Genomic DNA, 25,954 nt, shown 5'->3' with positions numbered 1-25,954 from the left:
AGTTCTATTCTGACGAAGTGTACGACGTTCAGAGCGCAGAGCGAGCTTTGCCAAATCACTGGTTTCAATGCTTTTCAAAGGACCGCCTGGGACGTGTCACTTGCTAGCAAGTGCACGATCGTTGTTGTAGAATAGCTATCGAACTGACTTGGTGATGATGGCTGATCCACAGATTCACAAAGCGAAGACGCTAGACATGACGACAATCACAATAGAGCAAGTGCCAGCCACACATTCCTTGCTGGCGCGGTTGATGGCAGCAGGGTTCTACGGTCTGGCATCATTCTTTATCGTCGTCGTCAATAAAATGATTCTCACTTCATACAAGTAAGTCATCACTTGCTAACATTGTAGTCAATTTTCTGATACGTGTTGTAGAGATATATTATATATATGTGATTGCATGGTGTCCAATTTTATTTCTTAGTCTTAACTCTCACTTCTTGCCCCATTCAAAGGAGAGAAAAAATGTGAGCCTCGCTGGTTTAAAATAGACAGCCTAATGCCTGGTAGTGCACATGCATTCTTCACTCCTCTCTTAAAAATACCTGAGTTGTTTGATGTAGATCTGTACAGGAGGCATACCTAAGTTGTTAAAACGCCAATTATTGTGAAGGAGTAATGAATACTTTGTTTAAATGAGGAAATTGTCGGATTCTTTGATTTGAATCCAAGAATTAAGTTTAGTCTTACAAGCCTAGCCTTACTACTATACTAGTTCAGTAGTCCACTGTAGTAGTTGTGATGAAGGCTGATCCCAGGTTTTCAGTGTTGCCTTTTTACATTTAGTCAAGTTTTGACTAAATGTTTTAACATAGAGGGGGGAATCGAGACGAGGGTCGTGGTGTATACTTGTGTCTGTCTGTGCGTGTGTGTGTGTAGAGCGATTGAGACCAAACTACTGGACCGATCTTTATGAAATTTGACATGAGAGTTCCTGAGAATGATATCCCCGGACGGTTTTTTTATTTTTTCGATAAATACTTTGTAAAAGTTGAGGCGGCACTGTCACACCCTCATTTTTCAATCAAATTGATTGAAAGTTTGGTCAAGCAATCTTCGACGAAGGCCGGACTTCGGTATTGCATTTCAGCTTGGTGGCTTAAAATTTAATTAATGACTTTGGTCATTAAAAATCTGAAAATTGTAAAAAAAATAAAAATATTACGTTCATCTTATTCTTCATCATTTTCTGATTCCAAAAACATATAAATATGTTTGGATTAAAAACAAGCTCTGAAAATTAAAAATATAAAAATTATGATCAAAATTAAATTTTCGAAATCAATTTAAAAACACTTTCATTCCTTGTCGGTTCCTGATTCCAAAAACATATAGATATGATATGTTTGGATTAAAAACACGCTCAGAAAGTTAAAACGAAGAGGGGTACAGAAAAGCATGCTATCCTTCTCAGCGCAACTACTACCCCGCTCTTCTTGTCAATTTCACTGCCTTTGCCACGAGCGGTGGACTGACGATGCTACGAGTATACGGTCTTGCTGAAAAATTGCAGTGCATTCAGATTCATTCTGTGAGTTCGACAGCTTGACTAAATGTTGTATTTTTGCCTTACGCGACTTGTTTACATTTAGTCAAGTTTTGACTAAATGTTTTAACATAGAGGGGGGAATCGAGACGAGGGTCGTGGTGTGTGTGTGTGTGTGTGTGTGTAGAGCGATTCAGAGTATACTACTGGACCGATCTGTATGAAATTTTTCATGAGAGTTCCTGGGTATGATATCCCCAGACGTTTTTTTCATTTTTTCGATAAATGTCTTTGATGACGTCATATCCGGCTTTTTGTAAAAGTTGAGGCGGCACAGTGTCACACCCTCATTTTTCAATAAAATTGATAGAAATTTTGGCAAAGCAATCTTCGACGAAGGCCGGACTTTGGTATTGCATTTCAGCTTGGAGGCTTACAAATTAATTAATGACTTTGGTCATTAAAAATCTGAAAATTGTAATTAAAATTATTTTTGTATAAAACGATCCAAAATTACGTTTATCGTATTCTTCATCATTTTCTGATTCCAAAAACATTAACAGCTATTGTGTTTTCAGCGTAGCAATAGGGTCCGATATTTAGACGAGACAAGTATACTACGCTGAAAATACAATAGCACTTATATAGCTGTTCTGACCTTTATTTGTTGTTCCAAACTTACAAAATGACAGTTTTTGCATCGATGCGTTGATCTCAGGTTTTGATAGCAGACGCCGTTTCTTATGCGCATTAGTTTTGCGCAGGCGCCACACTGACTTTGGAAAAAAACTCGATTTGACAACACAGCTCTGTTAAACAGCTTTTTATTAGTTCATTCGTATACAACAAGTCACGTAAGGCAAAAAAAAAAAATTGTCTGTTTCTGGTAACATGGCTAAAAAAAAATAGGGTCGGTAGGTAGGTTTTTATTTTTTTTATTTTTTTTTTTTTTACCCCAAATGTAGACCAATAAAACTAACTTTAAAAATTGCGCAAAGAGACTGGATTCACTATACATAGAAACAAGACACTCAACACATTTACAAATCGTCAGCGGACTTTCGTTTTCACACGTTTTTGTTGTTCATTTTCTCACCCTGTCCTTTACCACAACAAAAAAAAAATAATTTTTGAGTTTGGAAAAAAAAAGTTTAGGGTCGGCGCCGAAATTTAGGGTCGGTCGGGTGACCAGAAACAGACAATTTATTTTTTTTGGCCTAAGGCGAAATTACAACATTTAGTCAAGCTGTCGAACTAACAGAATGAAACTGAACTCCCTGCATTTTTACAGCAAGAGCGTATACTCGTAGCATCGTCAGTCCACCGCTCGTGGCAAAGGCAGTGAAATTGACAAGAAGAGCGGGGTAGTAGTTGCGCTGAGAAGGATAGCACGCTGTTCTTTATCTCTATTCTTTTTAACTTTCTGAGCGTGTTTTTAATCCAAACATATCATATCTATATGTTTTTGGAATCAGGAACCGACAAGGAATAAGATGAAAGTGTTTTTAAATTGATTTCGAAAATTTAATTTTGATCATAATTTTTATATTTTTAATTTTCAGAGCTTGTTTTTAATCCGAATATAACATATTTATATGTTTTTGGAATCACAAAATGATGAAGAATAAGATGAATGTAAATTTGGATCGTTTTATAAAAAAAATTTTTTTTTACAATTTTCAGATTTTTAATGACCAAAGTCATTAATTAATTTTTAAGCCACCAAGCTGAAATGCAATACCAAAGTCCGGCCTTCGTCGAAGATTGTTCGGCCAAATTTTCAATCAATTTGATTGAAAAATGGGGGTGTGACAGTGCCACCTCAACTTTTACAAAAAGCCGGATATGACGTCATCAAAGGTATTTATCGAAAAAAAGAAAAAAACGTCCGGGGATATCATTCCCAGGAACTCTCATGTCAAATTTCATAAAGATCGGTCCAGTAGTTTGGTCTGAATCGCTCTACACACACACGCACAGACAGACACACAGACACACATACACCACGACTTGACTAAATGTAAAAAGAAGTTTGATTTTTTTTAATTTTGAACAAGACTACTTATGAAGAAGACCAAAACACAACATCAACGGAAAACTAGAAACAACTGAAGAACTAGGATGCAACAAGGGGAGGAAAAGAGAACAGCTAATCCGTACAAAGCGAGCAGACGGCAGCGACGTTTTCAGTTTGGGTGAATGGCATTTAATGATTTATACTTGTCTCGTCATGAAGCGAATTTTTCAACCTCAGTTATAAACGACTACATGAATGTTAGTGCCATGGGTTGTACATCAATACTGCAGAGGGGAAGTGGGGTATTTAGTGTGGAGTTACGAGATAAGAAAAGTCAAATGCGAAAGTTTGTGTCAGTCGGCAGCTGTGAACTAAGCTCACAGGCACACAAAAACGGCTGTTCCGTTTTACTCCCCTGTTTGTACTACATCTTTCGACTTTAGGCATTTTGTGGTATTTAGGGACAGAAAATAATAGGTTTAGTCCTGTTTCATCGGGAATTTAGCAGAAAAGGGTATGCTATCGACATTTGTAAAGCTGAAAAACATTCCCGAGAAGAATTTCAAGTTGTCAGTGTATGCAGTTGTCGATCAGTGAAACATCGTGTGGTACAGATGGGTAAACCGGAACCATGCGTCTTTGTTAGTAGGCTTATTTAGTACAGGCTTTTTTCAACCAACCACATTCGTTTCGTGCCACATAAGGAAGTGCTACATCACAATTGTTGCGTACACGTCATTTCCAGTTGGCGGTGAAACGAAGTTCACACCAAAAACACAAACGACTTTTGTTGATTTGGGCGATTCTACGAATCTACTTTCGTTGACTTTGTAATCATGTTTTGGTTATTCTGTATGGAAACCTTTAATCTATTGGATATCTATAGGTTACCTGGTCGTTATTTTAACTGTTTATATCTTCCTACTTTCAGGTCTGGAGTGGACGCTAAAGTCGATCTTTCACTGCATTTCTGTAGCATATATTTGCCTAGGTTGCGCGTGGGAAAATCAAAGATGGCGGCCCGGAGCCGGTTGCCGCTTCACGACGTTAGAGTTCTATTTCTTCCCTCATATATATAGAATACTTATATTTAAAGAGCAGACCTTAATCTATGTACTGTCTCACTTTGAACAGTTATAAATTGTTTGAGTAGAGCTTCGGGTTGCAAATTAATCGCACTTAACACACATCGCGCTTCTTCTGCAAACAGAACTTCTCTGCTGGCGTCAGTCTAAACCGCGACACTTTTTAAAATGCACTGTTGAGTTTTGTTGTGCGCGCGCATCCCAGCGGGCAAGAGAAAATGAGGTGGCGAAGAGAAAGTGGTGGGCTTTATTCTTCTCTCTAAATCTAGCTATTGACAATATGCTTTTGGATATTGGCAAAAATGGTCGACTTCCGTATCATTATGCTTTGATGATCGGAAGAGACCATCCAATCACAGCCCCCGAATTCCCCCACGTGTCCATCAGAATAGCTATATATGATTATGTTATATTTGGATTAAAAACAAGCTCTGAAAATTAAAAATATAAAAATTATGATTAAAACTAAATTTCCTAAATCGATTTAAAAACAATTTCATCTTATTCCTTGTCCGTTCCTGATTCCAAAAACATATAGATATGATTAATATGTTTGGATTAAAAACACGTTCAGAGAGTTAAAAAGAATAGAGATATAGAAAAGCGGGCTATCCTCCTCAGCGCAACCGCTACCGCGCTTTTCTGGATTGTTAATTTCACTGCCTTTGCCACGAGCGGTGGACAGACGATGCTACGAGTGTACGGTCTTGCGGAAAAAATGCAATGCGTTCAGTTTCATTCTGTGAGTTCGACTGAGCTTGACTAAATGTTGTATTTTCGCCTTACGCGATTTGTTTTTAGTTTAATTCAGGCCGACAGATTGACTTGATTATAATATGTTTTGATATATTGCTTCACACGATTTGTTAAGTTGTTATAGCGTTTATTTTGGGTAAGCTAAGATGTTCACAATTAAGAGCATCAACACTTAGTTATAGTGATCCTGAATTATGGCTTGACTTTGAGCAGTTAATATACCTATATAATTGTACAGTTGAAAACTGATCTACTTTAGAAGTTCCCAAACTTAACCCTCGCTTGATCAGTTCATGGGTGCTACAGATGCATGCGATTTTTTTCCCATCCATAAATTTACTATAGAGATCTGAATTGATAGAGTCATACAGTGTGCAGAGAAATGTCATCATTGGAGACCGGTTTTTGTTTGTTTGTTTATTTGTTTTCAAATTCTTTATCTTTACCTATAATTTTGTGTTGATTTTTTACAGATTTCCATCATACCAGTCTCTCGCCCTTGGTCAGGTAAAGAAAAACTGTATACAACGAAAATACTCGCTTTCGACACGAGTCATTGTGTTACTTTTTAAAGGCCATTTCTACTCAAAGTCAAACTATCTGAAAGAAAACATCAATGATATGCTTTGAAACAATGAAAATGCATCATTTAAAAATTGAATTAGCGGACAAGGTGACTGTGTCAGGTAAGAACATTTACATTTTAAGCCTGTATAAGCGTTTGCAGCTGAATGACACCAGTGTCTTTTCACACGCACAAAATTTGACACACAAAAATCAGCCTTAACGGGCTGTTCATTTCAGGTAATTTTCAAGTCAAAGGATGTTCTGAATCCTATTTAAAAGCCTGAACAGATCTGTGGTGTTTAACATGTGCACCAAGGTATGTTGAATGTGTGTGTAGCGTGTGCAAAAATATAATTTAAATCCATGCATAAATTTGTGTAACATCTGGTGCTTTGAAGGGAGATTACTGAGTCTATGTGTAAGGGGGGGGGGGGGGGGGGGGCTGATTTATGAGTCAACTGATGCATAGATTTAATGTATCCATTTTAGTGAATGTGCGCATTGGTGTAACAAAGTTCCTGTTTCCATAATTGATTTTGGTTGCCACAGCTGTTGTGCTACAGAATTGTGTTGTTCATACCTTTGAGTGGGATTTGGATGTTCAGAAGAGGATGGAAGGGGGAAAAGATTAGGTTGGGGGCTCTGGTGGAAAAAAAACCCAGAGTTTGATGCAAGTAAAAACTTGATGTTGCTATCGGGTAATGTGCAGAAGTGTGTGTGTTGTCTGTGTCTGTTTTTCTGGTAGGTCAATTCAGGTTGCAGTCATGGTGCATTGTCAATTTGAATTTTCAAAAATCTGTATTTCAGTCAAAAATGACTGAATGAAAAACTCCACCATTGGTGTGAATTAGAGTATGCATGTGAATGTGTGGCTCTCTGTTGCATGTGTGAAAGAGTATGTGTCCCTGGGGAATTCTCCCCGAATCCGCAAATTTCAAAAGAAAAATGATTATTTTTTTAATAAGAAATAATCTCTGCGTTCCCCACCCAATCCCCACCCCATCAGAGAGGTTTTTTTAAGACAGTAGTTACCAAGTATGTGTGTGTGTGTGTGTGTATGCACATGCCTAAGTCTGTGTGTTCCCCGAAGGTTTTGTTGCAGCATATTACATGTATTCTCTCTTTTTTTTTTAAATTTGCAGATGGTGACAGGAGTGGTTGTGTTGCACTCAGCCAAATCTTTAGGTGCAGTCACTTTCCCTGGACCATCTGTTGAGACATTTAGAAAGGTGACCATTGATTTTTACCTGCCTTGTAATTGAAACTCTGCATAATAAATCAGTTTGTTGTGCCTTTATTATTACACAGTTAATGTCCTTTTTATGCAAACAGGTGTGAATGCACATTTGCATACTTGTGCGCATGCCTACGCATATGTAGTTTATTCAGTCATAACTTCACATGAGCTAGATATATCCAAACATAAACTGTTGTTCAGTCATACCAACAGACAGACATTGCTAGACCCTCGCGTGCGCGCGCACACACACATATGCAAAGGTGTGCATATGTTCTCAAGTATGTGCATGTGTACACAAATACATAAACACATATGAGTTAGATAATACAGTTTTTGTACAATGTTTGAATCAATAATAATTCTTCATTAGCCACTTTGAGGTATGCATCAGCAGCTGTGTCCCCAAGCAGCAGTTATACTCATTGTTTTCAAGGGAGTGTTCATATTTCTTTCAATGCATAAGAGGACATAGTTTTGAAGTCAGCTCTATTTCTATTTCCTCCATAACAAAGCTAAGGCAGACAGAGAAGAAAGCAGTAAGTTTAATATGTTATTTGTAAAGACAAAGAATGAAACATGACATAATGGAAATTGAACTCAATGTATTCTCCCTTCACGAACACGCACACACACACAGTAACACACACACAGTCTGCCAGATTACCCTTGAACTCATTCCGCTTTTAATTTCTTGTTCGTCAGTGCAAACTTTGTTGCATGTATTTTGTTTTTTTATCTCCCTCTGGGGTATCAAAATTTCCTTGCATCTTATGTGGAGAAGGCAAAACAAATTTGTTCTGATGACATTGGGTAAACAAAACAATAGGGTACAGTGGAACCCCCTCTCAGTCTTCTTCTTCTTCTTCTTCTTCTTCTTCTTCTTCTTCTTCTTCTTCTTCGTTCATGGGCTTAGACTCCCACGTTCACTCAAGTTTTTAGCACTTGTGGATTTTTACATGTATGACCGTTTTTACCCCGCCATTCAGGCAGCATACGCCGATTTCGAGGGAAGCATGCTGGGTATTTTTGTGTTTCTATAACCCACCGAACTCTGACATGAATTACAGGATCTTTTCCGTGCACACTTGGTCTTGTGCTTGCGTGTACACGAAGGGGGTTAAGTCACTAGCAGGTCTGCACATAAGTTGACCTGGGAGATCGGAAAAATCGCCACTCTTAACCCACCAGGCGGCAGCGACCGGGATTCGAACTCACAACCTCCCGATTATGAGGCCGACGTCTTACCACCATGCCACTGCGCCCGTCTATTGAGGTCTTAAAAAGGAGGGAATCTTAAAATGGAGGTAAATTTACAGAGGTTATTAACAGAACATCTGAGAAAGGAGGGTCTTATAAGGGAGGGTTCCACTGTAGTTAGGTCAGTAACTTTTTTTTGTCAGGAAACAAAACTTTTTTATTTGTTTTTGTTGTTTTACCCCTTATGTCTGCTTGGTTGTTTTGCTTGCTGTAACAATAGTGATGTCTTGTGAAAGGTATGGCCACTGCCTCTCTTCTTCGTTGGAAACCTTGTGTTTGGGCTTGGAGGGACAAAAAAATTAAGGTATTTTCAGAGTTGTCTTCAGTGTTTGTCCGTCTTTCGCCTTGTCTTATCGTAATTTGTCTGGTGATTCAGCTGTCAATTTGTCCCACTTCATAATGTTGTGGTTAGTTAACTTTTGTAATTATTTACCGGAGTATTTTTGTTTGACATTATAGTGCATGGTAAAAGTTTTCAGTCTTCTTTAAAGTTATTGTCGTAGAGCTTACCCGAGCTTAGCAGTATCACTCTCGAGGACAATTGGTACAGAGAAGGTGACTCTGTCATACAAACGGAAAGATTACATGAACGACCGTTTTCAATCACACCGCAGTTAAAAAAAATTTTTATAGAAAGCTGTACTCGGTATTTGGAGGATAGTTCAGTAAACAAATATAATCATTGTGTCAAGTCATTCATTACAATTTGCATATTGTTCAGTCCCAGTCATTTATTCTCAATAGTGTTTTTTTTTCTTTTTTTCTTATTTGTCTATTTCAGCTTACCCATGTTTACAGTACTGAGAAGATTTTCAATATTCCTGACAATGCTAGCGGAATATTTTGTCCTGGGGTGAGTATATAACTTATATAATGTGTGTTATAATGCGTTTGAGTGAGAGAGAAATATTAAGATAAGATGAATCTTTATTTACATTTACAAGGGTTGTCGCATAAGTATAAAAGTGACTTTTTTTCCAACCAACCCTTGCCCAGAGAGGAACTCCTCTAAATTATATAAATACTCTGAAATTCACAGGCAACAACATTTTGTGAGAGGGAGACTAGAGCATTTGTAAGTGTGCAAAGCTGCTGATTGACCATACCAATGAATGGGTTCACTATTATTTTACAGGAAAACATGCATGAATGGGGGGGAGGGGGGGTGTTGGCAGGCGCATGACTGGAGGGTAGGTTGGTGGTCAAAATAGACCATTTTTGTACAGACTACCCAAGGGACTGAGAAAAAGTGGTCTTTATAGCCAGGTGGTCTTTGCCACCCTTTGCAACCCTTTGAAAAGGGTTGCCATTTGGCAAACACCCAATATTCCACAAGCACTGGCATGTATGTCACACACACACACAAACTTCCAACTGCACAGAAACACTCTTTCAAGTGTGTCACATTTCACGCACGCACGCAAATGGTCTGCTGAACCTGCGTTTTACTGACAGAAAAATGCTCTGCCAACACACTGACTTTTTCTTTTTTGGCTTAGGTTGATGACAACTACTTTTTCTTCTAACGATAGCAACTTTGTAGCGGGTAAAGCCATTGCTGAGCATTGATCTCGTCTGCGTTGCTGTCTCTGGACCACTGACATTGGGGTGTGTACGTTAAAGATCCCACGATTGACAAAAGGGTCTTTCCTGGAAAAATTGTATAGGCATAGATAAAAAATGTCCACCAAAATACCCGTGTGACTTGGAATAATAGGCCGTGAAAAGTAGGATATGCGCCAAAATGGCTGCGATCTGCTGGCCGATGTGAATGCGTGATGTATTGTGTAAAACAATTCCATCTTACACGGCATAAATAAATCCCTGCGTCTTGAATATGTGCGCGATATAAATTACATAACAAATAAATCCCTGTGCTTAGAACTGTACCCACGGAATACGCGCGATATAAGCCTCATATTGATTGACTTATGTTGTGTTCAGATTTCTTATGATCACACTTATACAAATGACAATGTGTAACCAATCACATCTCGCATTTCTAATCACTGTACATATTTACTTTGGTGTGTGCAGGGTACGGGCAACTCGCTATGTACAGTTAACAGTGTTTTTGATGATCTTTGGTGCTGTTGTTGCTGCCATGTGAGTATAGATATTTTGTGTGTGTTTTTTCTACTTTTTTCTCAACTCTTTATTATATAGTTGTTCCCTTGACTGTCTGTTGAAACAAAGCTAATGAATATATATATAAAGTACAGACATGTTTTGTTTGATCTTCTTTGATGTGTCCGGTTTTATGGATACAGTGGTACCTCTGATGTGAGGCTCCTCTAAAAAGAGAATACCTTCCGGGGGCTGCGTAGCTCAGGCGGTAGAGCACTGGACTTGTGATCCTAGAGTCACAGGTTCGAATCCAGGCCGGGACAGACACGGGTTGCAGACTCAGAGACAGTATCCATGTACCACCCCCATGGCAGGACAGTGGCTCTCCACTGGGTGGCGCAAATCTGGTTGCTGCTGGCTCTCCACTGGGTGGCGCAACTCTTGTTGCTGCTGGCTCTCCACTGGTTGCTGCTGGCTCTCCACTGGTTGCTGCTGGCTCTCCACTGGTTGCTGCTGGCTCTCCACTGGTTGCTGCTGGCTCTCCACTGGTTGCTGCTGGCTCTCCACTGGGTGGCGCAACTCTGGTTGCTGCTGGCTCTCCACTGGTTGCTGCTGGCTCTCCACTGGTTGCTGCTGGCTCTCCACTGGTTGCTGCTGGCTCTCCACTGGTTGCTGCTGGCTCTCCACTGGGTGGCGCAAATCTGGTTGCTGCTGGCTCTCCACTGGTTGCTGCTAGCTCTCCACTGGTTGCTGCTGGCTCTCCACTGGTTGCTGCTGGCTCTCCACTGGGTGGCGCAAATCTGGTTGCTGCTGGCTCTCCACTGGGTGGCGCAACTCTGGTTGCTGCTGGTTCTCCACTAGGAGAAAGCGACCCAAATTTCTTAGCAATGGGATAATAAATTAATCAAATTAAGACACACATTTTTCAGTCCGTTTGACCAAAATTTGCCTGCCATGACAGGCCACCTGCAAATATAGAGACACTAAATCCAACTTGTCCCAAGGGTGTCCTATCATAGCAGGTACCAGTGTACATAAAAAGTGAGCTTACATCTGTTGCCTCCCCCTGCGGGTTAGGGGGAAGAATTTACCCGATGCTCCCCAGCATGTCGTAAGAGGCGACTAACGGATTCTGTTTCTCCTTTTACCCTTGTTAAGTGTTTCTTGTATAGAATATAGTCAATGTTTGTAAAGATTTTAGTCAAGCAGTATGTAAGAAATGTTAAGTCCTTTGTACTGGAAACTTGCATTCTCCCAGTAAGGTAATATATTGTACTACGTTGCAATATTTTGATTAGTGCTTTTGTGAACAAGAAACAATTAACAAGTGGCTCTATCCCATCTCCCCCCCTTTCCCCGTCGCGATATAACCTTCGTGGTTGAAAACAACGTTAAACACCAAATAAAGAAAGAAAGAAAGACATCTGTTGCCCAGACTGCCCCTTATTAATGGCTTTACCCTGAGAGTGTAAAACTTAAGTAGCTGTTGCTCAGGTGGTTTTTTATATGATAGCCATTGATAAGACAAGCTGTTTCAATTACAAATTTTACTGTCTAGGCAAAAAGAAACAGCTTGCAGGTGTGACGTGACACAGTTTGTCTAAAATGTATGCCTGTGTTGAAACTACTTGTGAATTACTGGTTTGGCTTACACATGCACATCTACTCAATACATTTTGCAACCAGAAAATGAGAGGAATCATTTGGACACTTTTTGCACTAAAATGTTTTATTATTACAGTGAAAGTCTCAGAGCTTGGAAACATGGACACATGCATGCATGAAAGAGAAAGAAATCAGAAATGGGTAGCGTGATACGGTTGTATGGCAGCTCTCTTTTCCCATAGAGAAAGCAACCTGAATTTTCATAAAAGGTAACCTATGACACAAAAAAGAAAGATGTTTATGCAGTCTTGGATTAAACTCATTTAATTGAGTGCTGAATCTACTTTTAACCTTGTTCTAAAGTCTCCTTCAACCATGGACTGATCCCTATAACTTTAAAATTATACTTTCATCTGTGAAGTTTGTTTGTTGCCCGGTATAGCTCAGTTGGTAAATGTAGAAAACTGGACTTGTGACGGTTGTCGCGGATCCCGTTGATCAAAAATGCTAACTCCCGAACACTGATCGGTCCGCCTCATTAATGTCTTCTTCGGAAAATCTATAGTCATCGTGACACACAGCCTGACCGTTACTGTCACTGTCCTTCACCGCCTGAAATCCACTGTTAGAGCAAGCCTTTTTAATGAAAGTTTTTGATTTAGCGCTATATAAATGTTCTTCTTATTATTATCATCTACAGCATGAAATGTACTGTCCTGCAACCACAGCATGAAGTTTACCGTCAACCTCAGCCTAACGTTCACTGCATTGCGGGTTGTTCACAAATGTTGTCTTCCCAACACCGATCCGCCCACTCTCCGCAGAGTCTCCGTAACGAATCCCGTCTTCCCCCCTGGAGACTACCCACGTCACTTCTTTACGTCATATTCTTAATAACGTTTTATCAGAAGTAGCGTCATTGCCTATGCAATAGAACGAGAACCACGTGGACAGACTATCTAGAAGCCTGGATGCGACAACGGTATCCATGTCGCACCCCTGTGTCACCTCAGTCATTCTGCCATAAGTGCAAGTGGCTGATTACACCTAAACGCGCACACACCTGGGTTAAGTGCAACTGTTTATGCTAGCTTTCCACTGGGAGGAAGCGACCCGATTTTCCCAGCAATGGGACAATAAAGTCATGAACTTTTCAATATTCTTATTGACTAATTTGCACTGAGAGTGGTTCAGCATAGCTCTCTGACTTACCCTGATGGTCTATGTTTAGAACGCTTACTTACATTTGCTTTTTTAGAGTTAAAAAAAATGACATGAACCTCGCCAACTGAAGACGTGATGCTCAGTGTTGTGTGTTCAGGTCCGACTTGGCATTTGACTTGTGGGGGTACTCCTTCATCATGCTCAACAACTTCTGTACCGCTGCTAACGGCGTCTACACAAAGAAAAAGTTGGAATCCAAGGTAACCGTCTGTATTTCTTGCTTATAGTTTTAGAAAGAGGAGCAGCAGTTGGGTTCCTTGCTAATGCCTGTCTTACACTGTGCAGAATATCTTTGCGATTATAAAAATGTTGTATTCAGCAAAAAAAGAGACAAATGGACAGGACAAATATTGTACCTTTTAAGGTAATGATTCACATTGTCAGGTTTCATTAGGTGCTGGTGTGTATTTCCATTGTCTGACATTTGGGAGATATCATCTGCTATTCTTTGATTATTTACTTTCTTGTGGGTTTATATATTTCTGCAAACAAACACATTTTCATGCACATTGATCATCCATTATTGGACAGACCCGGCTCAAATTACTCTTGGGTCAATCACACAATGCTCCCTACACACATACACACACACAAACAAACACACACACACAGACGCATGCATACAGTGCAACAGTCCTTTGACGCTTTCCTCTTCTTCTTTTCTTGTTTGTGTGTGTGTGTTCACGCAAAGTGAAGACTGGCAACCTATTTTTGATCATCTCTCCTAAGCCTGCTGTTCTTTTAGAGGATTCTACCAACTCTAGGAAGCCACAGGTAACATTTGTTTGTCAACAGCATGCCGCAGGAATCGGGGAGATTATGTTTTCACTTCATAAACATCCCATTACTATCTTTTTTTGGTGCTTTTTCATGGTCATGATCATGAGCATTGCATCATTATTATTTTCATCGCTTTTGCTTTTGTGGTCATGATTATTTGCACAGTACTAAACTACTTTGTAAATATGAACAGTGGGGGTTTACCTGAGTTTTGTTTTCACAGTTATGGTTTCACGATGCCACTTTTTTTCTGTAATAATTTTTGACTAATATTATCAACAGCTACTGGCTTTTAAATGATTTAAGTGTGTGTTTATCTTTTAACATGCATATTATTAAAAATTAATTATCTGGTGTTTATCGGCCGATTCGACTGAAATTTAATATGACATATTCCATCTCTATGGCAAACTGTTTTTGATCTAAGCACAACGCACTTCGGTACACAGTTGCATAGGGGTAAGAGCGCTTGCCTCTCACACTGGTGTACGGGGTTTGATTTCCACTCAGTACGATATTTGGGGGGCAATATTTTGTTAAGCTCTCTACTGTCTACCGAGCTGGAAATGGGTACCTGTGTGATTTTTGATGTGTGCATATGTGCTTATTGTTTTTGATTTATTTATTTTGTGTGAATACTCTTGTGGACATTTTCTCTGTGTGTGTGTAAGGGGGGGGGGGGGTTGGTAGAGCTAGGTCAATATTAACTAAGTGTGGAGGGCTGTCTTTTTTAATTTGGGTTTACTTTAGACATCCCCTTTTCTGCTCGATTATTGTCTGCCTTCTCTCGCATTATGATGTTGTGCATTGTACATGTAATTTTCACTCAAAAAGCATGAGTTGCAGCAAAGTTTCAGTTCCAAAGCAAAGGATTGAAAGGTCAGGGAATGAGTTGTGACAAATTCATGGAAATATATCTACTATAGTTCTGTACAATAATCAAGAAATGAGTACAGATGCCAACAGTTAAGGATCAGTAGCCTGAAGAGTTAGAATTGGGGGGGGGGGGGGGGTCAAGCACAATTCTATGATGTTATTAGTACAGTACATGTTTTTCATGATGCCTTGAAGAAAAAAAGGCCCAAGCAGTTCTTATGCATGTTTTCCTGATTCAAACAATGGCAGATTTTCATGAACTTGTGCATGCATACTTAGTAGTAAAGGCACTGAACATGTATGTTTGCCAAGAACAGGTCATGCTGTATACTTTTCACTGGTTTAGTCCGGAATAAATCTTGTTCACCTTTGTTCTTGGTGGATGGGTTGTTTTGTATGAAGACAATTATACTTTGATTTGATCCCGGCTTTGTGTTTAACAATTGAGTCTGGGGTAAGCTATCTGAAAGGGACAGGTCAGCTTTCTGGTCTGTGGAAGAGAGTTGAAATGGACTCTGAAGTTTTACAAACACATTCACTCTGGCATATTATTGTAAACCTAATAGATCCTTAGATAGTGTATGTCTTTGCCTGTTGTGTATGTGTGTTTGTATGCATGTCTGTGGAAGACTTTTTTTTCAAGTGATTTGTCCTGGTTTTATATAGCGCTGTGCATTGACATTGTTTAGGGATGTAGCGATATACAACACTATACAAGCACATACACAGAGAAACAGGAATTTCAGCAAGCACCAGTTTGGCCTGGTGACACCAGTGGCTGGTATTCCAACATACATAGATGCTTATTTATGTTGATGGGTTGAGCAGTGTGGTTGTGATTTTCAGGACCTTGGGAAGTATGGACTGCTGTATTACAACAGTCTGATGATGTTGATGCCTGCACTCCTCTTAGCTGTCTTCAATGGAGAGCTGACGAAGGTACTGTGTGTGTCTGTCTGTCTTTTTGAATGCCTCTGTACGTGTGTGTGTGTGTCTGCGCCTGTCTGTTTGTGTCTGTTTTTCTGTCTTCCTCCAGGTGTGTTTGTGTGTGCCTGTTTGTGTGTGTGTGTCTTTCAGTCTGCCTCCATGTGTGAATGTGTTTGTCTGTTAGTCTATGTGTGTGTGTGTGTCTGCCTCCATGTGTGTCTGTCTTTTAGCCTGCGTGCATGAAGTGTTTAAGTTTGTGTGTAAGACACAGAGAGAGTGTGTATATGTGCATGCATATGCGCATGACGATGAGACTTCCTTGGATGTTTTTGAAGCTAGAGCTTTGAAACTATTGACAGTTTCAGGGATCAATAACCTTCAGACAATTAATGAAAATTTGGTTGACCATCCTTGGTAGTTTTGAAAGAGTGCAATATAATACAATAATACAGTATTAATATTGTGTGCAGGCCAGGATGTTTGAGAGCTGGGGGGACCCCGGGTTCTTAGCAGGGTTTTTCATGTCCTGTATGATGGGCTTTGTGCTGAACTACTCCATCATCATGTGTACTGCTTACAACTCTGCCCTCACCACCACCATCGTCGGTGTTCTCAAGGTGGGTTAATGCTCTCTGAATTCTGTGTCTGTGTGTGTGTGGGGGGGGGGGGGTGCGAAGGAGGTGTGTGTGTGTGTGTGTGACACAGTGTGTGTCACAGTGTGTGTGTGTACCTGAATACTCAGTCATCTTGTGTAATGTTGACAACTCTTCTCTCACTTCCACCATTGTCAGTGTTCCCAAGGTTTGTGTGTGTGTGTGTGTGTGTGTGGTGTTGTGTGTGTGTGTGTGTGTGGTGTGTGGGTGGGTGTGGTGTGTGTGTGTAGAGGCAGAAATAGAGAAAAGGGGAAGGAGGTTTAGAGAGAGTGAGTTTGTGTGTGTATGCATTTGTGTGTGTGATAAGAGATGATTTTGTTCCAAACTTTTTCATTTTAAGAACATCTGTGCTTGGTTTTCTTCCTTAGAATTTGTTGGTGACATACCTAGGGCTTTTCATTGGTGGAGACTACATCTTTAGTATGACCAATTTCATTGGCATCAACATCAGGTGAGAAGAGTTTTTTATTTGAGGTAACAGTTCTGTATGCCAGCCCAGTATGGGACCCACACACCGCTGAAGACAGTGCCTCTCTCGAAAAGGTCCAAAGAAGAGCAGCCAGATGGGTGTCGCATCGCTTCCGCCAGACCTCCAGCGTCAACAACATGCTCGAAGACCTTGAGTGGCCTACGCTTGAGAGCAGACGGAGGCGAGCGAGACTAACAACTTTCTACAAAGTCCACCACGGCCTTGTCGCAGTGAAGAGCAACCACGCACCAAAGCCAAGCCCACCCAAGTCCACGACCAGGCAGACCCACGCTCTGTCCTACGAAATCCCCCACTCCAGGACAGCCTACAGGCAGAAAACATTCTTCCCACGCACCATTCCAGAGTGGAACCGCCTGCCTGTAGAAACTGCCACAGCGCCATCCCTGGCATCCTTTCAGGCCAGGCTGGCAACTCTCCACTGACCCATCATCCCCCCCCCCCTACCCCCAACCCCCCCCCCCCCCCCCCTGAACTTCACCCCTGACCAAGCAATAGACCGGAACCACCATCACCCAAGCGTAGCAGATTCATCACCATGCTGATGTTGGCTACCTATCCCTAAGAAGAAGAAGGACTGTTTTAGCAAAGTTGCTCTTTGTGAATGTGGGTAGCCGGTGAAGGACGGTTTCTGTATAGTTTTAAATAAACTTTTGGCTTTTGGCTTTGCCTTGGCCGCTAGGGTCGATGTAATTTACACCTTCGTATCAGTCTGCCTTGAAGGTGAGGACAAATTAAAGTTGGACAAATGGCCATTATAGTGGAAATTCCGGTTTTTTGAAAATTGTGGAGCAAGGTCATTGTGTATGAGTGGGGGGTTGCTTGAGAGGTCAGCCACCCTTGACCATGCCTGATAGGGACGGTTGTGTACAGGTGCCAAGAAAGGAGGAGGAGGATGTCATGTCATACTGGTGAATGTGGCATCTTAAGTGCTGGGTATTTAGCCTTCCTTATATACCCCACTTTCAGACATTCAAAGACCTTCAATGGTAGAGAAATTGGCATTCCTGATCTATGATCCAGTGGTATTTCGCTTCAGATACATTGAGTCCTTTAGAATGTTGGCAACTAAAACAAGCTTGCATGAAACTTATTTCTCTTTTAATTCAAGCTATGATTCAACACTCATTTGCGAATTTAACTCCTAAAATGGAAAAGCAGCATCAGAAGATTGCATGTGCATGGCAAGGGACATAACTCTGGAGGTTTCCGTTTTTGTCTAAACCTTCTTCTTTTTAACCTGAGCAGTTAGCCCTTTTGAAAGTATTCAATTGAAACAAACTCAGTGACTTGAAACTTGTTTCTCATTTGGTTGAAGCTATGGTTCAACAATTATTTGAGAATTTACCTCCTGCAATGATAAATTCATAAGCTTCAAGTAAAGAAGTTGTAATACAAGGGAGGTGACTAATTTCCTGTGTTTGGGAACACTTTTTCTTAGCATGGTAATTTTCCTTTTAATTCAGTATACATTTTTTAAATCAAAGACAAAACTTGGTGATAAAATCAATCACCTTCAAGTTTACAAGATTTTTAATTTGGGCATCTCCAATTTTAAGTTTTTGTTAGCAAGGAGAGGCTTCTAAAACCCTTCTTCAAATGTGTTGACCTTGTTTTTTGTAGACCCTCTAGCAAGAGTGATGCAACCAAACACCTTCAAGTATAGAGGTTTTTCATGTTGTGCATCCCCCCCCCCCCCCCCCCTCCCCAAATTGTGTTGTTGCTGTTTTCAGTTTTAAAACCAGGAGAGGCCCAAATAGCCCCTCTTGAAATGCTAAAATTCATTTTGGGCTGGGTGGTTACAAATACCTTCTAGTTTACAAGATTGTTCATATTTATATATCCGCAAAGCCTGTTTATTCTGAAATAGATTTAGAGTCAAAAGAGGCCATTCAAATCCTCCCTGAAATGCGAAAATTCGTTTGTGGGTGGGGGGCGCTGCCCCGTGCATGGACCCCCCAGCAAGGGCGCTGCCCCTGCACCCCGCCGGGGCCTTGACGGCCCCTGGACCACGACCTTTTCAGTTTTTTCATTTTCCAGCAGTTGCACCCATGGATGTGACAGTGCCTGGGTAAAACATTTGCTGGTACTGCTCACAGCCCCGCACACGGCACTGTAAACATACCCCCTCCCTTCACATCTCTCCTTACAGTTCCACCCTACCCTTGCTCTTATAACTATGTAGCTGAGGTTGTAAACTCTAGTGTCAGGTTGCTGTTTACAAGCATGAAGCCTGACTCTTACAGACACTGGTCACTCTTTGACACTCACCAGTTACATTCATCCTAAAAAAACAGTGGTTAAATTACATTTGTAACGAAAGAACAAATTGTCAAGTGAAATATCAACCAGTACTTGTGACCGGTTGCCAAAATAAATGATAAATCCATAGATAGTTCTTTACAAAGTGCCATCTGAGTGGTTGCTGTGGTCTGCATTTTCTTTTTCTAGTACATGTGCACTGGAGCGTCCCCTTGTAAGACCCCACTGTACTAGATTTTTTTTTTTTTTTTTTTGCTTCCTTGAATGTGTCAGCATATTTTTGTGTTATCTGGTTTCAGTGTTTGCGGCAGTTTGATGTACACGTACATCACGTTCAGAGGAAAACCATCCCCTTCTGCATCCTCCATCACCACTCTCAGTTCCTCTCTCAACGGCAAGCGGTAGCAATGTGTGAATTTCCACAGACATTTTAGTCTGTTATGTGATTTTTCCAACGGAAATCTGCTACCAGGATTGATGTTGTTTTGCTGCTGTTCCCGCTAGGTACAAGGCAAAATTATTACAGCGATTTCTCTCTCACGGGTGATCATTTGAATTTGTTTGTTATGAAAGAATTGCAACTTGAAATGATGAAAACCAACTCTCTCTGGTTTTTTTAATGAAGTTATAAAGATTAAAGTTATTTTAGAATTTGGTTAAAGCTGTGGCATGAGAACTATTCCGGATCAAAGAAACAAAAGTAAGGAAGCGCTCTAAGTATGGAAAGTAACAGCAAGTGACAGTTATGTAGAACCAGTCGACTGGCACCTGAGAGAATAATACACATTGAGATGAACAGACAGTTTTTCTCGTCATCATCATGTATTCATTTTAATGCTGCTTATGTGTTGTGTTGCTGGTCCTGCACAACTCTCAATTACCGTTGATTATATTTAGAGAGCGTCCTTCTGTTTCTTAGATATTGACATTAGCTCTCTAGAGCTAAAGGATATGAGGTAGATATGCACAGAGTAAAATTTGAAGATGTTCTAACTGTGACTGATATTGGCAATAATTCAGTGTTGTTGTGGCAGATTTTTGATCTGAATCGGAACAGAATGTCTTCATTTATTGTTTCACACTGAACTTATTCTAGGTAATTCTTGGTAATGTTTTCATCTGAAGATGCGTATTGAAATGTTGTATCAGTGAATTACCATAGCATGTCTGATATGGACCAAATGGACTTGAGAGGATGTTAATTTCAAAAAATAAATGATGATGAGTAAGTATAGTGTCCATGAATTGTTTGTATCTCATCACTTATTTAGATAGTGATTCACTACAATTATTTTTACGTTTTGAAGCAAATTACCTTTTTAACAAGTGCCCTGTGGTTTTTTTATGACTGACTGTGCCACATGTTGCTATAGTCCCATTATTTAATGATGCTGTGTTATTGTGTTTGAGGGGGGTGGGCAGATAGAGGTGGGGGGGGTAGAGGGTGGGAGGATGTCCACCTCTCCCGATTGCGAGTTGCTTGAACAAGTGTCTTGTGGGGTTTGGAGGTTAAAGTCACACGCATGAACAGTTCTGACAAAAACAAGAAAGTGGCAGGGTGTGCTTCAACAATTGTTTTACTTTTTTTTTAGGGGGTAGGAATGGTAGAATACATGTATATGTACGTATTTTTGATCACAGCTAATTGTCCCAGACACATTGCATGCGTTTGTTTTTAGTTATATTTGTCCCTTTTGCTCTGCAGCTTCCATTGTAGGGCGTTCTGAATATGACTTGTCCCTTCCTTTTGTTTTTGCTCTTATATGATTCTCTATAGTCCCAGGCTACTTGCTGCAGTTTTACATGTGATTTTGGGGAGGTTGTTTGTTTGTTTGAAATTGAGATGCCACGTGCCAAATGCATCTGCCTTTGTTTATTCCCATCAGATTTATTTAGCACATTTACTGTTTGAGTTAATTTTCTTTGTATCTCTTAAGTATCTGTGTTGAAGTCAACGAATGAGGTTATATTTTATCAGCAAACTAGTTGTAGACAGAAATATGGCTTTGTAAGAGCTGCTGTTTTGCTTAGGATATTTGAAATGTGCAATGAATAGCTATATCTAATTTAGAGAGTGTGTGTGAGTGAGTGTGTGTGTGTTTGTGTGAGTGTGTGTGTGTGTGCGTGTGTGTGTGTGTGTGTGTTTGCAAATGTGATACATTGTATGTGTAATGATTTTGTCCCTGAATCATGAGAATACTATACATGTATTACTTCCAGACAAATTGTCCACAATCAATATGCATGATTTCATGACCCATGGGTATCATATGTTTATGCATGTCTTTCAGAATTTGTCTGTTCGGCAGGGTTTATCGGCAGAAGTTATTTTTGGTGCTTTTTAATTGTACACGTATATGCTACAGGGTAGATCAAATTACTCAACATAAAACCCAAAATTTCTTGCAAGATAAACAGAATTATCTCTCACACTCAAAACAGCTTCTAAGTGCAAGTTGAAATCCTTGGAACGTTCAAAGATAAGCTTGTAAGCTTTACTGCATGTTGCAAACTCTGTAACACTTGTTCAAATTAGCTTCTAAATTAATATATTCAAATTTATTTTCAATACATGTATCTAATTGTTGTAACATATATGTACTTTCCTCGTGTCAGTAGGTACCTGGATTGTGGGTTAGGTAAATGGCTGCTTGGGGAAAGATAAATGTTTACCAGGTGACTTTTTCACTAATTTGACCACTGGTGCAATTGACCTGCTACATATCCAGTAAACTTTCTTTCATTGGCAACTACAAGGATTTTTTTTCTTTTCGTATGGTCGTTTGAAATCCATATATGCCCAAAAACTGAGTATTGCTTCTTCAAAGGGAGGGAAGGGTGAGAGTGTCCGTAAATCCCCACTATGCAAAACACGGGTGTACATGGGAGTTGCAGCCCATGAACACTGAAGAAGAAGAAATCCATAGTGCAGACTCCAAGCAGAGTATCGGTACTGGCTTTCTAGCAAATTCCTTCAATGTAAATGCTGCATACATTTGAGCGTTCACAGTTTTGGAAAACTTGTTGTTGTTACTTTGGTACAATATTTTAAAAGTTTGAAATTGACTGAGTTACTTCCCATGTCATATGAATGGCATAGGAGATGGCATCATTACATGTATGTGCAGGAGGCTTTAAGACTTGAAATTGTTTGCAACATTGTACGTGTATTAAAAGAAAAAGAACAGATTTTGGCCAAAACGTGAGACATAATCAACAGGGTCGTACACAAATCCTGTTTCTTTTACTTTATGTGTGTTATTCATGTTTTGATGAGGGTATATCACTATGGTAACATATTAATACAAATGCAACATGTACAAGTAGTGATTAGATTCTGCAAAAGCTGTAACATTTGCACAGAGCACAAATATTAACATTTACTTGGGCATTTCATTGTATGGTACATGTTTATAAATTAGAACTCATGCTGACCAGAAATCCATTAAAAATAGCAGTTACACATTTTTAGAGAAAAATGTGTGTATTGATTAGGTAATGATCTAATCCATAATCAGAGTAGGCCTATCAGCTGGTGGTCAGCTGCTGTATGACTGCCATATTAAGGTTTGTATTTCACTTCAGAGACACCTGGTTATTATTTCGTTGTTGTTTGCTCTCTTTTATACGTTATGTACAGTAAACCTTCACATTTTTTGCCATGAGATTGCAGAAGGGTAATTAAGGGGTGTGTTCTATCCTCTGAGAGGACCAACTGTTGATAACTTATATTCATATGTTGCAGGGTGTGCCTACTTGTGATAATCTATGCATGTGTGTGTGTGTGTGTGTGTGTACTGTTTGACAGGTAAAAGTTGTGTTCAGATATTTAAAGATACATTCTTTCTTGTGTAAGCTTTCAGACATTTACCAAGACTGGGTGGCCGAGTGGTAACGCACTTGCGTTCGGAAGCGAGAGGTTGCGAGTTCGACCCTGGGTCAGGGCGTTAGCAATTTTCTCCCCCCTTTCCAAACCTAGTTGGTGGGTTCAAGTGCTAGTCTTTCGGATGAGACGAAAAACCGAGGTCCCTTCGTGTACACTACATTGGGGTGTGCACGTTAAAGATCCCACGATTGACAAAAGGGTCTTTCCTGGCAAAATTGTATAGGCATAGATAAAAAATGTCCATCAAAATACCCGTGTGACTTGGAATAATAGGCCGTGAAAAGTAGGATATGCGCCGAAATGGCTGCGATCTGCTGATCGATGTGAATGCGTGATGTATTGTGTAAAAAATTCCATCTCACACGGCATAAATAGATCCCTGCGCCTTGAGTCCGAGTCTGGAGATACGCGCGCGATATAAGACTTCATATAACATAACCAAGAATCAACAGCTTGGGTGCTTTTAGTGCAGATCTGTGGGCATTTTTTGCTGAAATAAATAAAATGTTGAAAGTGACACCAGAGTATTTTCAGATAATCAGACACATGCAGTACGAAAATAGTGCTTCTCACACATTTAAGGAGTAAAGATTAAAGTCCCAACGGTAGCTTCGACTTCCTCCGAAAACGGCGTATGGCTGCCTAAATGGCGGGGTAAAAAACAGTCATACACGTAAAATTCCACTTGTGCAAAATACACGAGTGTACATGGGAGTTTCAGCCCACGAACGAAGAAGAAGAAGGTAGCTTCGATGGATGTAAAATTTCAACAGAAACTCTAAATGTAGCACAGCTTTTTCTTCATGTTATAATTTTATTGGTATGCCTTGAAAGGGATCAGTAGTAACAATTGATAAATGGTAATGTGTATGTTGTGTACGTGCTATCCTTCTGAGGTTTTTCATTATCATGTTATTTTTAACATCTCTTTTTATAAAACTGTACTTTGTTATCAACGATTTGGTACGTATATGCAATTTATTGCTTGTGATTTTTTTTTATAAATCGGTCATCCAATGTAAGCTCAAAATCACACTGAATAATAATATGGGTTAATCTGTTGAACTTGAGGAAAGTACTTTCCACAAAAGACAGTAGAGAAAAGTATTTTCCACAACATATGGTATGTCGCATGTGGCAGGTACACACAGACAATCGTGAATGTATGCTTAAATGGCGAATCCTGAAGAAGAAAAGAAAATGTATGTGTTTCAGGAAATGCTAAAATCTGAGGTATGAATTTTGGTGTGTGATGGAGGACAGGCATGTGTATTTTGTATCACTCCTCTTGTTGATTTTGTTGAAACCTGATCAAGGTTTTACCAGCTGTTATGATTGTTGCTTTTTGTTAAATATGTTAGTTGCATTTATGGCATCGTTTCAGTGTGAAACTATTTGGGAACATGTACAAACTGGAATTAAAAGTTTCTTCACAGATACAAGTATTGTGAGTGTGCAAGTGCAGTGTCTGAGAGTGCATATGTGTGTGTGTGTACTCGTGTTAAAGGCATATGTACGCGCTCCCGTGTTTACAAAGTGTAGTTTGCCCATAATCGATGTCAAACGCACCATAAGACCATGTAATGACGATATGTCGCCATGCGCGGACCATATACATGCATTACAGCTTGTTCTAGCCTCTGAAAAAGTGAGGATGTCAACAAAGACGCGGAGTTATTTCCCTTGCGTCAACGTTCCCTCTGTTGGCAAATCTATAAATAGGACGATCTAGATCAAAATAAAAATTCAAATATCTCAACATTTAAGGGGTCCTAGACCACAATATCTTGCAGGGAACTTAATTTAGCATGTCTCCAGCTGTTCGTAAAGCAATTAGCGTGTATAGTCATCGAGTACATATGGCTTTAAGGCATGTCCAACTGGAAGTGTTTCTTGAGAAAGAGTATTATATATACTCTGTAGTCAGGCATTTCATCAACAGAATCATAGACCTATATTTGCTAAATATAGGTCCCTGACAGAATGTAAAACCAAATGATGCATACAGTTCTTTAGTAATACGCACATTAAACAGGATGATTTGCCCTTGGCTATATAATTTCAATTGTTATTTAAGGAGCAGGATACCTGCATCACCGAACTCGAACAGTTATTTTACAAACTGATACAATGTATAGTTTCTCACTCTCTTTCAGACTATTGACACGTACACATATACTCAATCAATCAATACGAGGCTTATATCGCGCGTATTCCGTGGGTACAGTTCTAAGCGCAGGCGGATTTATTTATTTTTATTGTTATTTTTATTTTATGCAATTTATATCGCGCCCATATTCAAGGATTTATTTATGCCGTGTGAGATGGAATTTTTTTTACACAATACATCACGCATTCACATCGGCCAGCAGATCGCAGCCATTTCGGCGCATATCCTACTTTTCACGGCCTATTATTCCAAGTCACACGGGTATTTGATACGTAAGTCACACATACTCTCTCTCTCTCTCTCTCTCTCTCTCTCTCTCTCTTTCTCTTTCTCTCTCTCTCTCTCTCTCTCTCTCTCTCTCTCTCACACACACACACACACACACACACACACACACACACACACATACACACGCGCGCGCGCGCGCGCGCGTATTCATACTCTTTTTATATTTAGTCAAGTTTTGACTAAATATTTTAACATCGAGGGGGAATCGAAACGAGGGTCGTGGTGTATGTGCGTGCGTGTGTGTGTGTGTCTGTGTGTGTGTGTGTAGAGCGATTCAGACTAAACTACTGGACCGATCTTTATGAAATTTGACATGAG

The 25,954-nt window shown here is 40.0% G+C and overlaps 2 protein-coding genes across 3 annotated transcripts; one reads left to right on the top strand and one right to left on the bottom strand.

Moving 5' to 3' along the window:
• On the top strand, nucleotides 1-24,620 carry LOC138966562 (UDP-sugar transporter UST74c-like). Of its 2 annotated transcripts, XM_070338836.1 has the most exons (13): nucleotides 1-327; nucleotides 5,821-5,854; nucleotides 7,057-7,143; nucleotides 8,648-8,715; nucleotides 9,193-9,264; nucleotides 10,449-10,517; nucleotides 13,405-13,507; nucleotides 14,037-14,081; nucleotides 15,810-15,902; nucleotides 16,361-16,507; nucleotides 16,912-16,994; nucleotides 19,592-23,783; nucleotides 23,922-24,620. In XM_070338836.1, exons 1-12 carry the CDS (start codon nucleotides 155-157, stop codon nucleotides 19,695-19,697), a joined length of 1,080 nt encoding a protein of 359 aa, XP_070194937.1. In that variant the 5' UTR covers nucleotides 1-154; the 3' UTR covers nucleotides 19,698-23,783; nucleotides 23,922-24,620. The 2 variants fall into 2 exon arrangements, with proteins under 2 accessions (XP_070194937.1, XP_070194938.1); XM_070338837.1 differs by lacking the exon at nucleotides 14,037-14,081.
• LOC138965934 (transcriptional regulatory protein AlgP-like) lies at nucleotides 10,548-13,100 on the bottom strand. The gene is made up of 3 exons (XM_070338015.1): nucleotides 13,081-13,100; nucleotides 10,721-11,335; nucleotides 10,548-10,593 (listed from the first exon to the last, which is right to left on the bottom strand). The coding sequence occupies exons 1-3, from the start codon at nucleotides 13,098-13,100 to the stop codon at nucleotides 10,548-10,550; spliced, it is 681 nt and encodes a 226-aa protein (XP_070194116.1).
• Nucleotides 24,621-25,954: the final 1,334 nt, after the last annotated feature.

Source organism: Littorina saxatilis, linkage group LG5 (assembly GCF_037325665.1).
Source record: "Littorina saxatilis isolate snail1 linkage group LG5, US_GU_Lsax_2.0, whole genome shotgun sequence".
Taxonomy (NCBI): domain Eukaryota; kingdom Metazoa; phylum Mollusca; class Gastropoda; order Littorinimorpha; family Littorinidae; genus Littorina; species Littorina saxatilis.
Note: the sequence above shows the minus strand (reverse complement) of the source record. Positions and strands in the feature narration are given on the sequence as shown.

Bases quoted from the DNA above. Each gene is read 5' to 3' on its own strand.
- LOC138966562 (XM_070338836.1), top strand. From the start codon at position 155: ATGATGGCTGATCCACAGATTCACAAAGCGAAGACGCTAGACATGACG. The intron at 10,518-13,404 runs GTGAGTATAGAT...TTGTGTGTTCAG, and splicing joins GGTGCTGTTGTTGCTGCCAT to GTCCGACTTGGCATTTGACT. The intron at 16,995-19,591 runs GTGAGAAGAGTT...ATCTGGTTTCAG, and splicing joins TTCATTGGCATCAACATCAG to TGTTTGCGGCAGTTTGATGT.
- LOC138965934 (XM_070338015.1), bottom strand. From the start codon at position 13,100: ATGACTGAGGTGACACAGGG. The intron at 11,336-13,080 runs GTGCGACATGGA...GCTTTCTCCTAG, and splicing joins ATGACTGAGGTGACACAGGG to TGGAGAACCAGCAGCAACCA. The intron at 10,594-10,720 runs GTATTCTCTTTT...TTGTTTCAACAG, and splicing joins AGCTACGCAGCCCCCGGAAG to ACAGTCAAGGGAACAACTAT.